At 43.1% G+C, this 15,448-nt stretch overlaps 1 protein-coding gene across 3 annotated transcripts in view; it reads left to right on the forward strand.

Annotated features, from left to right (window-relative positions):
• The window catches only part of MAPK14 (mitogen-activated protein kinase 14), a 72,355-nt gene extending 57,463 nt beyond the window's left edge, over positions 1-14,892 (forward strand). The window contains exons 9-12 of one of the 3 annotated variants that reach the window (XM_026482744.4): positions 5,927-6,006; positions 8,347-8,425; positions 11,526-11,699; positions 12,509-14,892. In XM_026482744.4, coding sequence (XP_026338529.1) covers positions 5,927-6,006; positions 8,347-8,425; positions 11,526-11,699; positions 12,509-12,576 — 401 coding nt within the window. In that variant the 3' untranslated portion in view covers positions 12,577-14,892. Of the gene's footprint in view, positions 1-1,959; positions 2,040-5,926; positions 6,007-8,346; positions 8,426-11,525; positions 11,700-12,508 lie in introns of those variants that run through there. The other 2 variants (XM_026482743.4, XM_026482745.4) reach the window with 2 other exon arrangements.
• Positions 14,893-15,448: the final 556 nt, after the last annotated feature.

Consider the following 15,448-nt stretch of genomic DNA (forward strand, 5'->3'; position numbering starts at 1 on the left):
TCATCCACCTTCCCCACTCCGTCCCCATTAATGCATGCTTTAGATTTTTTTTCTTGTCAACACTTTGAACTAAGAACCAGTATTGAAATTTTAACCTCCAGAACACATTGATTCTTGCCATTTGCAGATGACAATATTCTCTACTATTCTTAATTTAGAAATAGTTTGTGTGTGGACTTGTTTCTAATTTATCCTTGTTTTCTATAGAACACAAGTTGTTTGGGTCAAGGATGGGGTTTCACAAATCTTTTCTTAAAGAGCCAAATAAGAGTTTGGGGACCCTGTGGTTTCTGTTGTAACTACTCAGTTCTGCTGTGTAGGGTGAAAGCAGCACATGAAAGAACGGGCGTGGCTGTGTGCCAATAAAACTTTATTTTCAAAACAGGCAGCAGGCTGAGTTTTGCTGACTCCTGTCTAGAATTTTCTTCCATTTAAGTCAGTTTCGTATCTGGGGGAAAAAAAAAGAACAGGGCAAGATGCCAGTGATATTGCATAAGTAATTCCTGTAACTTAGGCAACTGTGGTTTGCGGAGGCCATTATTGTTAAGTTACACCACATCACCTTTAGATGTGTAATCATACGCAGAAGTCTTTTCTTCCATCCTCCTTTCCATCCTGCTCGACCTTCTCCTCAAGTCTTTTGACTGCCCACCACGTAGCAGGTGGCAGGCTAAGCGCTGGGGGTAGGTGGCGGGAACAGCCAGGGTGGCCCCTGCCCTCATGGAGCTACGGATCCGTAGACGTGACAGACAGCAAACAAAGTAACTCTAGATTGTGATAAGCACTTCGATGTTTGCCAGCATTGTGTTGAGGCAGAGAATACAGGGAAGAGGGGGCTTCCTTATTTAGGGTGTCGGGGAGGCCTTTCCGAGGAAGTGAAGTTTCAGCTGAGACCTGAAGTTGAGAAGGACCTAATAGGCGAAAAACCTGACAGGATTTGTGACAGGCATCACAAGACAGTCCTCCTCCCTTCCTTTTTCCCTGAATGTCAGTATAGACATGGAGATACGCTACTCACATTTTCATAGAGGATATTAAAAGCTGTTTTATATGATTTTTTTTCTCTCCCCTTTTAACTTCCTTTTTAGGCAAGGCTAAAGGCAGTAAGAACAAATGAAAAGTTTTTGGCTTCTGGTTAATACGTGCACAGACATCCTGAGTGTGCATGGAAGAGTTGGCTACCAGAATAAAGGTTTGGACGTTGTAGCCTATTGTTCAGAGCCTCTGGGACGTGTGAGGTTTGTCACTGCCTTTGTGAGGTGGAAGCCTCTCGCGCTCTGCTTCATTGTGGCGCTCCTGAGGAACGAGCCGCTGCAGTGGGCGAGTGGGGCCCTCTGCTGGCCGACTGTCACTCACCGCTCTGCTCTGCCTGCGGCGGCCACGTAGAGGGAGAGGTTTTCTAGAGGGCTCACTCGAGTGGTTAGACTCTGGGATGGGCAAAGGCTCCTGTCGTGTCACAAGCTCCTTAGGTGAAGGCTTTCGGGGAATATTCACAGGTGGCCTTGGCTAGCCCTCGCTCCTCTGCTCTGCTGCTTTTTTCTTATCTGTAGCGCTCTGCTTACCAGTGCTCTTCGCTTAACTGCTACTGATGCGTCGGTGGAAGGCGAGGGGGTAGCGTGGGCTGAGGGAAGCCCTTGTGTTCTCACCTGCTGTCTTTGGCAGCTGAGTACCCAGCTCCGGTCACTTCGCTTTACTGCTGAGTGATGTTGACAGAACGCAAGTGAATCTGAATTGGATACGTGTGCGGCAGCATTCTGAGTCTTTGTACAGGGGGAGCATGTTCTACTTGGAGTGACCGTCCCGCAGAAGCCTTGATCTAGATGAGTTCACCGTTTTGGCCTGGTTTGGGTTTTTCATTTTTGTTTAATTTAATTTGGGGGGTATTTTGTTTTGTTTTGTTTGTTGTTTGTTTTTTATTTTTATTTTGTCCCAACATTTTCCTTTATAGTCCACCATTAGATATTGATCAGTTGAAGCTCATTTTAAGACTCGTTGGAACCCCAGGGGCTGATCTTTTGAAGAAAATCTCTTCAGAGTCTGTGAGTTGATGCTTTGATTGTAATTATCTGCCCTGTTGGGAGCCTCTGCCACTTGCCTTCCATCAGTCTGTACTTTGCCCCGGGTATGTTTGTAAGCATGTGTGCCCCTTTGTGCTGACTTCCAGGATGAGGGGTGGGTGTGCGTGTGCGTGTGTGTGTGTGTGTGTGTGTACACGTGCACTCATCTGCCCCCATGCATGAGTGTGTTTTGTTCTCTGTTGGAGTATGTGCTTAAATCACGAGAGCTTGAATTGGGCAGTAGTATCCCAGTAAATGATTTGAGAGTCTAACTCATTCCAAGAGATTAAAGGAAAATATGTCTCTGTTATCAAGCCCTGACATCATCTTTCTCAGAAGTTTCACATATACTTGAGTTCTTTTTATTTTTTGGTTAGTGCTTGTTCTCAGAGCATGAGCTTTACCACGCATTAGTCGAGCTTCACTACAAGAATGAAATGTGCATTGTGTCCACGCTACTACTGCCCCTTTCCAGAAGTTACTGCTTTTTACTGTTTTGGAATAGACAACTCACACATCTTGTAGAAGTTGTCTATTCCCTACGGGGGCACCTCTGCACCCTGTCTGCAGACCAGGATACCTCACGTCCACTGGAGTAGCCTTGTAAATCCTTCCTCCCACAGCCTGCCTTTGTAATGACAAGTCGAATAACCTGAGAAAAAGCTTTGGAGCTAATGCTTTCCTGCCTCTAAGCAGGGATTTAGAGAGAAGCCATGGGAATGTGACTCTGGCTTACTTTGGCTCCAATTTCCTGCTGTTGGTCATTTTCTGGGGCCAGAGACAGGAGAGAAATCACGAAAGCTCGGCCTTTCTCCCTTTTCCCCTTTGTCTGCTGCCAGGCAGTTGACTAAAAGGGAAAAAGAACTGTGGAGCCAAGCTCCAGTGGTGCCTTCTTGAATTCTCCTCCCAGCATTCTGACTGAAGGGGTCCCTTTGCCCAGTTGGAAGGACTGCTGGGTGGCTTGAGGCAGGCCGAAGCAGGTGAGTTTGAATGGTTCATCATCTCCCTTATAAAATAAAGAATACTGTCATCTGATATGTTTCTGGTACATTCCATTAAAAGACCAGAAAGCCCAGTGTATTTATGAATTTCCACTCTGAGGGTTGTAAGAGACTGTGCTGGCTCTATTATTTTGTTTCATTTATTTATTTAAGATGAAGAAGGAAAAGCACAAAAAAACTGTGACTTGCCTGAGTCATGCACTGAGTCACTTGGCAGAGCTGAGTGTAGATCTCAGATGTTCTGATAACATGATCTCTAAACTTTAATCTCATGCGATTGCACACTATTTTGAAAGTCACTGTCAGAGTTACTGACCACCGTGTCAATCCAAAGGAGTATTTTCTTTTGCTTTATGAAATGCAGAAGCTGGAGAGAGTGAATCAAAGAAGATAAGGAATGCTGCTTAGAAAGGATGGTGCTTTCTTGTTTTAAATGCATGTGCTTAGACTGGTAATACAGAAGACATGGAGGCAAGGGAGTGGGGGTGGGAGGAAGTTTATTTACCAATAGTGCTAATGAGACTAAGATAGTAAATTCATTCCCTGTCTGGGAATAGCCACTAGGAGCTCTTTCTCAGTCCCCTCTCCCACACCCATCCATCTGCCTTATAGGTATGTGCTGTTAGTCACAAGAATTTCTAAAAGAAAAGGCATGGGTAATACAGTGTTTACCTATTATTAATCCATCATTTATTTTTAAGAAAGAAACAACATCAAGTGCCCAACTCAACAATGGGATGTCTTCACCGTACGTGAAATAGGGGCCATCATACATTTAAATAGCTCTAGAGTTGGGCATGATAAAATGGACTACCGGAATATAGAACATGACCCCGTAATATTGTATTGAGTATAGGAATAAGAAAGGTTTTTTTTTTGTTTTTCCTACATGGTTATGGCAAGTGGATAAAAGGGGTTTAAATTGATGTTAGTAATACTGCCCAAGTACTGGTTTATCTTAAAAGCATATGATGTGTTTGGGACACATGGTGCGTAAATAACAAAGCCAGGTGAGTAAAATTGCTTAAGGATTTTAAAAATTGAAAGAAAAATTCATTAGTGAAGGAACGTAATGAAAGAAATCAAATAGCTGTTTTCATTACTCCTGAAAAGTAGTAGGGTAATAGTAGGACATTGTAAGAAAATGCAATAATAAATGGGCTGATTGAGAGCAAGTTGGGATATGCTGTGAGAAAGGGGATAAATAAGTCCTGGCAGCTAAAGGAGAGAGGACTGTTTTGGTAAGTGACCCAGTACCTATAGTAATCAGCGAAGGGACAAAAAATCATATTAAGAAAGTAAAACCCCTTTCAGTGACTCCCATTTTTCTCTAGAAATATATTCTTCCTAACGTCCTGACAGAAAGGGGATATAATGACCTATTTGACTAAAGGAGACAAAAATAGAAAATGCACAGGCCAAGTATTGTTCCCAAGAAAGAGGAGAGAGGTGGCAGGATTCTAAGATTTTAAGACCCAACCGGTATTCTGCTGTCGCTGGTTTACTTAGTGAGCCCCGTTTGTTGTATTTCTTGGCATGCAAAGTACTGTTTGTTTCGTAATTTGTTTAACGGTAAATCTAAACTTTGTTGAGAGAATGTTAAAAGGGCTTCATGCCACCTTTGAATTTGCTGGCCTCTGTCTGTGGGTGTAAGGAGTGTGAAAGGCAGGATAGAGCCCATGGTCCCAGTTCTCTCCTGCCGGCCAGCCTTCAACGTGTATTTGTAGTCCTCTGACCACTGGGGAATTTCAGTTCAGAGGATGAGTTAATGTGAAGAATTACTGAAGGAAGCCACAAAGAAGTGTGATTGCCTGACCAGGGTGCTCACTGAAGATGCCGCTACAACCGGAGGAGGGAATTAATAGTTTAAGAAGAAAGGGAATATAGTAAGATTTTTATTGAATTGCATTGATTTTAAAAATCCCATCACTGCTCCTGTAATAGGAACACATGATAAACTAACAGTTCATGTAACATTTTGGAGGAGGGGGAATTGTGTTAAAGTTGATGGGGCAGCAAGAAGAGAGAAGTTTGGAGTACCGTTCCCATATGTGCTTGTACATATGGAAGACCTAGTAGTTTCGCCCTTGTCAGATCCTTGCAGAGCGTTGTGCAGACTTCCTCCCGGCTGTTTATTGAATGAAGTCAGCCTGTTCACCTGCTAGAGACTTGTGGAGGAAATCACTGTGGCTTGCTGTAATACCATGAGCAGCCAATTTCATCTTTGCCATTAGCTTCTAACTTTGCCCCATGTCTCCTCTTCATCACCACTGTGTGTTTGTGGCATGTTTTATAAATGTACCACTACTAATGTCTTCGAAACTTGGCATTACTTATCAGCTCACATACCCACCCATGTCTTACATTTGGAGGGGTGGTTCCTTGGAAAGTTACCAGAACCTGTGCCATGAAAATTTAACCTCTTCCTTGAATGGATATATTGAAAATTTTGTTTTGTCCAAAGCTGAATCAAAATTTTCTGAATCATCTCCATTTACCCCCCAAACAAGCAGGTTTTGGCCATCAGTGCTTGAAAACAGTTCTCTGGCTGGCATCCTGGATCAAGGGGCTGTCTCTTTCCAGGGAGCCTAAAATATTTAATGTTAAAGATGATGCTAGAACTAAAGGAAAGCTATTTCCGTATCTGCATGGCCAGTTACCGGCTGCATGCCTCATAACTCTCACGCCATTCCACAGAAGTGTGCTTTCACATGCAGCCTTGGGCTCCGGCCTGGGGTGGATGGGATGGGTGGGGAGTGGGGTTTTTTGTTCGTTTTGGGGTGGCTTTTTTGGCCTTCTTAAGAACTTGAGTTGGAAGTTATTTTTTTGCACTGTATGTTTAACAATGCCCTTGACTAGGCATCTAAGATATTAACCAGCTTCAGCAGATTATGCGTCTGACGGGGACCCCCCCTGCTTATCTCATTAACAGGATGCCAAGCCATGAGGTGAGAACAAACAGACTGGATAGGGATATCCAATTCAGAAGGCCGCATTCGCATTTTGTTGCCACTGTATAACCAACACGGTTTTTAGTATCACTGAGCGCTTGCATGTGCCTGGAGGGCTACTAAGGTGATGACTGCCTCTGTGCTATGGCAGGTGCTGACGTTTGGGATTAAATGTCATCCAGTCCTCTGGATTGAGAATATGATTTGTAGGCTTGTAAACAGAAAATGATATTAGTTTTATATTTGGGTTTTATGAATTTAGTGCGCAAGAGACTGTTGTGTTTTCCTAGTTAGGGTACGTTAGCATCTGATGACTGTAGGCTGGAAGTGTATTGAACTGAGGGCCATTAGGATGCTTTCCTAGTCATCGATTTTTTATAATGACCAAAAGAGGATCCTTCCTTTAAGGTAAAAAAAAAAAAGTCTATAAAATATCTAAACTAATAAGTACTTTATTTAAAAGAAAATATACAAATAATATGGAATAAATATGAACGCTTATATAGGGTTAGGTGTCTTCTTTACCAGTTCTTACTACTTAATCTAACACTAGTTTTAGTATCAGAGATGGTTGGGGCGCTTCTTTCCAAGGTGCCTTTAATCTTTTTGGGAGCCAGGTTGGCATCACAGAGGCCCTTCTCAGCAGTGTTTATCTATCTTATTAGAGCGATGACTGTTCTCTGCATGAGACAGGTGTCTCTTACCTCTGTGTTCCCTTCATCCTTTTATCTACATGCTCGAGTAGGAAGGGACTACAGACATGTAGATATTCAATTCCTAGAACTTTCTTTTCAAATTGGAAAGATTCTCAACCACAGTGGACCTCTCCTGCTTGCTGTACATACAGTGACTAAGAAGGTGAAGTTGCCCGAGTAACCAGAACTTTTTCTAGGCTTGTGTGTGCATACACACACACACACACACACACACACACACACACACTTTTACTGTTGAGCTGTATTAAAACAGGAATTTTCAAGAAGCGGTTAAGATAGATCCAAAGAAATTTTATCTCAACCACTCAGATGGACTGATAGTGGGATTTATGTTTTGAAACAGGGAAGGTCGTAGACACAGTGTAATACCTAATATCTGAAGTACACATTTATGAGTTACATTTATATGAGTATTTGTATGATTATTCTCAAGACCAGTTTTTGGCTTTGCCTTGGTAGAGCTATCAGTCCTTAAAAGTATTTGGCACCTTAAGTTCCTTTGAGTGGATCTCAGAAATTGTGAAGTTGAAACACCCTTAGGGAGTGAGAGCAAACTTTCTAAAGGCAACAGGGAGAGCAGCTAACGTCTGTTGCGTTCTCACTCTGCACCAAGTCCTGTGCCAAGGAAGTGCTGGTTGGTCACCTGCAGTCCTCACTGCTGCCCTGTGAGGTAGGCATTGTTAATCTCATTTTATAGAAGAGGAACTCAAGCCTTAAAGAGAACAAGTCACTTGCCCAAAGTGATGAAGTCAAGATTCAAACTCAAGCATGTTCTACGATAGGGACCAAACTTACAACAACTATTATATTGGTAATATAAATGTTGTTTGTGTCAGAATTTTAGTTTGAAGCTCTCTCGTGAGCTTTATCTTATTTGAATATCACAATAACCATACGATACAGGCAAGCCAAATACTAATATCTAATACTTATATTTTGCAGATGAGGTCACTGATGTGTTAGTTGAGACTTGCGTAAGAAGACGTAGCTTCTAAGTGGTAGGGGAAAGATTTCTGCACAGGCCATGTAACTTATAATCCACTGTTCTTCGTCACTCTTATTAAATTGCTTTAGTATTTAAAAAATGTGTTCAGGACTTTTAGAACAATATACTAAGCTTATGTTTGCTTTCTTATTACCAAGATTACTTTGTTAGCAAGGTTTCACATTGATACCCTTTTTACAAACTAGGATCAGCGCCGCCAGAAGACTACTGGTCCTAGACTCTCTGGGAGTACCAATCCCTATGCTAACTTTAGCTTTCTAGGAAGGCTGTCTCAGAAGGGGGATTTTTTTAGATATCTTGGCTTCATTTTTTTTTTTTTTAACTTCTGATCCTTTCATCAGAAAGCTAATAAAAGGGAACTTAATTGCTTAGCATTCTCGTTCTCTTGAAATGTGATCGTAAGAGATCGCCAGAATAAACAAAAGTGCTGACCACACATAAGGAAGTTAGGATGGCAGTAAGAGAGAAATCTCCTAACGGAATATCAAAGACCGTCGTAAACATGGAAGCTAGCAGACTTTGTCAGTTAACACTTGCTCCTTGGCAGGACTGAAACTCTCTGGGAGCGGTAACATTATTGAACAAAGCCATTTTGAAAACCTTTTATTTTTACAGGCAAGAAATTACATTCAGTCTTTGACCCAGATGCCGAAAATGAACTTTGCAAATGTATTTATTGGTGCCAATCCCTTGGGTAAGTTGATCATAGCCTCACCTCATGAATATTGAATTATTAATGATATAAATTGGGGATTTAAGAAGAGTTTAACTTTTGATTAGATAGGGTGCCATTAATTAAATCCTGGAAGGTGGTAAGTAATGCCATTTGTTACCTATATTTGTATTGTCGGGTTTTTTTAACCACATAATATGCTTATATATTTATATGATCCTAGAATTTGGTGGAGGAAGTGGGCTTGTATGGTGAAGAAAGGAGAGCAAGTAGTGGGGATGTTGGGAGAAAAGATCGAGGGGCACAGGAAGAAGGAGGTACAGAGGAAAGCCTAGGATTTCACAGCTGCTGCTGTTTTGTGGTATCCCAAGCCAAGGGCAAAAACAACCGAAGCACAGATGGGTGTTTAGAGGAACCCCCAGGAGCTCCCTGCAGTGTGCCCTGCACTGCCTGTAGCTTCCCAGTGCCACAGATCCTGCCGTCTTCGTGCACCTTTCCTTTCTCTTCTGCCCCCCAGGGACAGTTGTGGAACGAATCTGCCACCTCAGACTCTAAGGAATGGCTCCGTATTCCTTCCTGCCACCATCACTTCCAGGATCCTCGGCAGAGGGCTGTGACAGTGGTAGCTGCAGGATATGTACTGCCTTGGCTAAAAAGGGAGTTGATTTATTCCTTAAAGTTAGGGGCTAATATGTGCTTTGGTCGGCCCCTAGAAGTGGCATTACCTGAGACCCTACTTCCCTGATTCAAGGATTGTGCAGTAGACCGTGCCATTTAACAGCAGACACAGAAAAATCAGATCGGGCCTTCCCGTGAGACAGGGAGGGGAGCCAGGCTACGATGATAGGTAGTATAATCAACCTTCTCACTTTCCTGAAGATTGTGTTATATTGGCATGTTTTAAAACCTCTCAGTGGGTCATCCCTCTGCTCGGTCCCAACAGCTGTGCTGTAGGTTTAGCTTTACCCTTGAGAGCTGGTAGTCACGATGCCCTCTTCAGAAGTTGTCGTGAAAGCCAAGTGGTTTTCCCTTTTTAAGTACTTCGTCCACAGTGATCGTTGAGAGTGATTTCAGTGTAACTGTGAGAATTCTTACAATCGCATTTTTTCAAATGTTGAGCAGTCCTGGGTGTCTGTGTCAGCCTTGGAGATTGTAAGTAGGCCAGATCTCAGCTGGGCCACCCTCACACCCAAAAATGAGTCCACAAACTCATCAGGGGTGTATACAGAATGTTATGCAGTTGTTCCAGGTTCGCATCTGCCCCGGTGTGCTCGCATTGGCTTTATAGGATTTATTTGAAATCTATTATCTAGTTCAAGGATCTGTGACAAGCTCTGTTTGAGTCGTAGATACTCTAGGATGTTGGGAAATCATGCTGTATGCAATCATGCTGTATGCTGGTAGCCTTCTTGTCTGTCATTCTGTTCCGAATGTATTTTCATCATACCAGTTCATGTTTCAGACCTGGCAGTGCTCACTGTTTGGCTTCCTGTTAGCCAACTCCAAGAGATTTGTTAACTCATTATTCTTGGGGGGGGGGGGGGGTGTACGTGTGTGTCCCAGCAGCTTATTTAGGTCACATCCATCCTTCTCTGGAATCATGACATTTAAACATTCAAAAGAACTGGATACCACTTAGCAATACAGACTGCCAATGAGTTGAATGGAGGCTTTGGGCCATCTGGTGCTCAGCACTGCAGTTCTCAGAATTTAAACATGCCTAATAGCTCACTGCCAAACAGTGACGTCATACAAAGAGTTTCTTCCTGCAGACAGAACATGGTGTTACTGACCATGAACTTGTGCCCAGCGTATTAACTGAGCAGGAACACACCAACGATGTAAATAATGACAGCTGTATTTTGTCAGTCACCGACTTCATGTTTGACTCTTACTCTCAAAACATGAATTAAAACTTGAATTGCCCTTTGATACAGTGTGTGTGTTTCTGTGTCAAGATCTTAGAGGAGTCTTTTCCTTATCCCTAAACCTTATTCCTCTTCAAGGTTTGGTTATTAGGACATAGTACTTTTCACCCTAGGAAATCCAATCAGATGCAGTGTGTGGCCGTTAATTGGTCCCTGGTTTGAACAAACCAGGTATAAAAGACAACTTTGGGATAATTGGAGACATTTTAACATAAACTGGACTTTAGATGATTTTTGAGAATTTAAATTTAGTTGTCAGATATGATGGTTTTGTGATTATATAGAAAGATGTCTTTATGCTGAAATATTTAGGGATAAAGTGACATGTCTATCATTCTATTTTAAAATGGCCCAGCAAAAAATGCAGTGAGAGAGAGAGAGAGAAATAAATAATGTTAATAGTTGGATATGGGTGGTGGGCATAGGAGTATTCACTGTACTCTTGTTTTGGATATTGAAATTTTTCATAGTGAAAACTTTATATTTCTTTTATCCAGATGTCTTGCCCACACACCATGTAAAACCCTCAATTTGTTCATTGTCGGAAGATCCATTTGATGAATATTCATTGCCTTATGTTAGTAAATAAACAGCACAGGGAGGCAAAAAAAAGTAAAAAAAAATTTAAAAACCACCCTGCTTACCTTTTTTAGATTACTTTGGTTATAGGATTTTCTTTTTTTTTTTAAGATTTTATCCATTTGTTTGAGAGAGAGTGAGCGTGAGTGGGGGGAGGGGCAGAAGGAGAGGGAGAAGCAGACTCCCTGCTGAGCGAGAGTCCCACCCCAGCTGGATCCCAGGACCCTGGGACCATGACCCGAGCCGAAGGCAGATGCCCAACCAACTGAGCCCCCCAGGCGCCCCTAGGCTTTCCTTTTGACACCGTTTGACTCTGTGGTAGCAGTTTGACATTGGTGTTCCGCAAAAGCTTGTTCAAACAGAGTCTCAGTTATTTTTAAAACTTCCTCTTTAGTAATGTATTCTTAATACAAAACACATCCATACACACACGCACACACACACACACACACACACACACACACAAGAAAAGGGATAATGTTTCCTAGCAGACACATGGGAGGAGAATTCTTTGTTCAGTATGAAGACTCAAAACCGTGTGTTTGCTTAATAAGGTCTAATTTTTTGCTAACTTGTTAAAAACTTTTTTTCCTTCCAATCCGTGGGACTGAAAGCTGTCGACTTGCTGGAGAAGATGCTTGTATTGGACTCAGACAAGAGAATTACGGCAGCCCAAGCGCTCGCACACGCCTACTTTGCTCAGTACCACGATCCTGATGATGAACCAGTGGCTGATCCTTACGATCAGTCCTTTGAAAGCAGGGACCTCCTTATAGATGAATGGAAAAGTAAGTCCTAAGAGCAGGTCTAACATCTAGTGTGAGGACTTAGATTTAAAAATCTTTCTTAGGTGAGCCACTAACCAAAAGCTATGGGAAAATAGAATTTCTGGTTATAACCAACTTGTTAAAGCTGGTAACTAGTGTCTCTGTGCAGAATGGATATGTTCCTCTGATAGAAACTGTCTGCCATAGATGAGGACACTCTGGACCTCTGAGGTGCTTATGTCTGGTCTGATTTTGCACACACTTCCCTACATCTGTCTAGAGCTTCGAGGTTCTCAGAATCTGCATTTACACCATCTGTCTAAGTAGGGAATAAGGTATTTTTATAGTTTTATAGTTGATAGAACTCTAGAATTACAGTTTTACAATTGATAGTTTATTTCTTGTGTGTTAACCTTAGACCTAGTTAGGGACACAGCCAGAAATGGAACCTATGTCTCCTCTATGTCCAACTTCAAATTTTTTCCATGAAACACACATTCAGAACTCCAGGGAGATCCCCAAAGCCAGAATTATCTGTTGCTGCAGCTTGTAGAAGGGCTCTGTTTTTCTTGAGCACGTTCTCCAGAGTTTTAAAAAGGAGGCGCTGCTGAATGAAACAAATAAGTAAAAATAGTTCTTTTTTGTATATCCTTGAACTTCTGTGTAATCACATGTTCCTTTGGGGTGTCACACATGAGGCGGTTATTTGAAGTCCATCAAACCACTAGCCTGGACGGGAGGGAAGGACCTTGAGCTTAGAAGTTAGAGTGCCTGCCAGCGAAGAGAATGGTCTGAACTCTCCTATCCTATCTTTCCTTCCCAATTTTTAGGCCTGACCTACGATGAAGTCATCAGCTTTGTGCCACCACCCCTTGACCAAGAAGAGATGGAATCCTGAGCATCTGGTTTCTGTTTTGTTCATCCCACTTCACTGTGAGGGGAAGGCCTTTTCATGGGAACTCTCCAAATATCATTCAAGTGCCTCTTGTTGCAAAGATTTCCTCCATGGTGGAAGGGGTGTGTGTGTGTGCGCGCGCGTGTGTGCGTATGTGTGTATGTGTGTGCTCCTGTGCGTGTGCATGTGTGTGTCTGTCTTTGTGGGAGGGCAAGAGAATAGGAGCAAACTAGGGTCACAGTGACTACGTGAAGTCACAGGAGCTCCGCGGCAGCCTCTGCTTGCTCGCTGTGAGTCCGCTCGGGCACGAAGAGCTGCCATCTCGTTAGGGCTTGTTACACGCAAAGGAAAAAATAGTCAACGGCCCAGATCCCAGTCATGCTTTGCCATTTTGGCGTCTCCCAGGGCCCTGCCTTGGGGAGCGGGGGGCTCGCCTGCGTCCCATAGTGGCACAGAGGGAGGGCTCGCACTTTCTGGTTGCTTCAGAAGCCGTCCCTCAGCGACGGCGCGCAGCCAAAAAGGACCAACTGGCTTCTGTGCACTAGTCCGTGGTTGATTTGCTTAGGCTGATTCTCAGACCTCAGCAGGTATGTCCGAAACTGTAAATATGCTTGTGCCTTAAGGGGAGAGAAGCAAGTGTAGCTAGTTCAGCGCGGCAGACGGAGTGCTGAGCCAGGCAAGCAGTCGGGTTGTCAGACGGCCCCTGCGAACCGGAAGTAACCAGCGAGCCCTCGGAGGCCTCGTGTGTGCATGTGTGCGCATGCGTGTGTGTGCCTCTCTCTCGCCCTCCCGCCCCAGGGGATGCCCTCTCTCTGCTCGACCCCCCGTCCCCCACGTGCAGCGCCGAGGTCTCTTGCGTATTAGCCCCAGCAGGCAGAAGCCGGTTCTTGCTGTCAGTGTACTTCCCGTGTGCTCTTTATTCCCAGCAGAGTGACGATGTGTTTTGCACGTCTTGCTATTTGAGCATGCACAGCTGCTTGTCTGTTCCTTCGGGAGGCCCTGGTGCCAGGCAGGTTTGCCAGTGAAGACTTCTTGGGTAGTTCAGAGCCCACATCACCTCGGCTGATGCCGCGGGCAGGTGACATCACCCTCTCTCCGGCCCCAGTGCTATTTTGTGTTGAACACAATTGATACTCCAGGTGCTTTTGATGTGAAAACTATGAAGAAATGGAACAGATGGGTGTATAGCATTTTCATTCTTGCCATCTGGTTTTCCACAGACTATTTTGGGGGAGTCGACACGGGAAAGATCAGGGCTTTTTCCCGGGAATATCTCCGACTTTGAAAAACAATTGTTCTCTTCACTCCCAATAGCCAGTGCTAAGAAATGCTGAAAATCGAAGTGAACAATAAAAGCTCATGAGGCCAGAAACCCCTTTTGCTATCTTTGCCTAAACATGGTTATTAAAAAGTAACGAGGTGTCTTTTCCACCCTTCTTTGGAAGAGGGTCTTCTTGGCAGCTTAACATTGACTTTTTGGTCTTGGTTTGGGGAGAAATAAATTTTGTTTCAGAATTTTGTATATTGCAGGAATCCTTTGAGAATGTGATTCCTTTTGATGGGGAGAAAGGGCAAATTATTCTAATATTTTGTATTTTCAACTTTATAAAGATGAAATATCCTCAGGGGTGGAGAAGAGTTGTTTTCATAATTTTCTGAATTGCAAGTGTCTCGTGCTACTTAAGGGCCCATGTATTTAAACCTCTTGTGAAATAAGAAAGTACAAAGCCACTTCCACTGTTGGCTGTGTGACAGAATCTTGTATTTGGGACAAGGTGTATCCATTTCTCTGTCACAGCGCAGTGGTACATGCGCTCTGGAGGGACAGGGTAGGACCCCTGAGTCCGCTGGAGCAAGAAGGAAGGAGGCAGGCTGACGGCGACGGCACCTCACCTGGGACTCTCCCCCTCTTTAAAGGAAAATGAACGCAAAGGCCTCATCTCCTTTACATGCAGTTCAAATCCTCGCAATCCACAGCAAGATGAATTTTATCAGCCATGTCTGGTTGTAAATGCTAGTGTGATTTCCTACAGAAATACTGCTCTGAATATTTTCTCATAAAGGTCTTTGCACATGTGATTGTATATGCATTAGGAGGCTGAATGTTCCAGGAGCCTGGACTCAGCCGGAGCCGATGGAAGAGTTCCTCGGTTTCTGAGCACCATGCTCCCATCTCCTGATTTCTCTGAACAGAAAGCAAAGAGAGAATGAGGGAAACTGCTATTTTATTTGTATTCATGAACTTGGCTGTAATCAGTTATGCCCTGTAGGATGTCATACAATACCACTGGTTAAAATAAAGCCTATTTTTCAAATTTAGCGAGTTTCTCAAATTTATTGTATTTTTATGTTGATTGTTTTTATTTAGTGTACAATATGGCATTATATCGATGTTCTTTCAGTTGCGGCCTGGCATATGTTTCTGATCTTAATATTTACTCCTAAAATTTAGAAAACACTTTAACAGAGCTCCTTAGTTGTACACGTTATGGTGAAGCAGAACTGAGATGTAGATGGGCAGAGCAAATAGCAAATAAGCTATAACATGGCAGGCAGAGGATTACTATACTTGGGTGTCAGAGTGGCCTGGGACAGGGGTCAGCAAACTGTGGCTCAAGAGCGAGATCCAGTCCACCATCTGTTTTTGTAGAGTCCGCTAAAAATGGTTTTTACATTTTCAAATGGCTGACATCGAAAGGACAGTATTTTTGTAGTGTGTGAAAAATAATGTAAAATTCAAATTTCAATGTCTATAAATAAAGTTTTATTGGAACACAACCACACGTTTGTTTATGTATTGTCTATGGCTGCTTTCATGCTGCAGTGACAAAGTCGAATGTTGCAGCGGAGACCACATGACTTAAAAAATCGAACC

Source organism: Ursus arctos, unplaced genomic scaffold (assembly GCF_023065955.2).
Source record: "Ursus arctos isolate Adak ecotype North America unplaced genomic scaffold, UrsArc2.0 scaffold_31, whole genome shotgun sequence".
Taxonomy (NCBI): Eukaryota; Metazoa; Chordata; class Mammalia; order Carnivora; family Ursidae; genus Ursus; species Ursus arctos.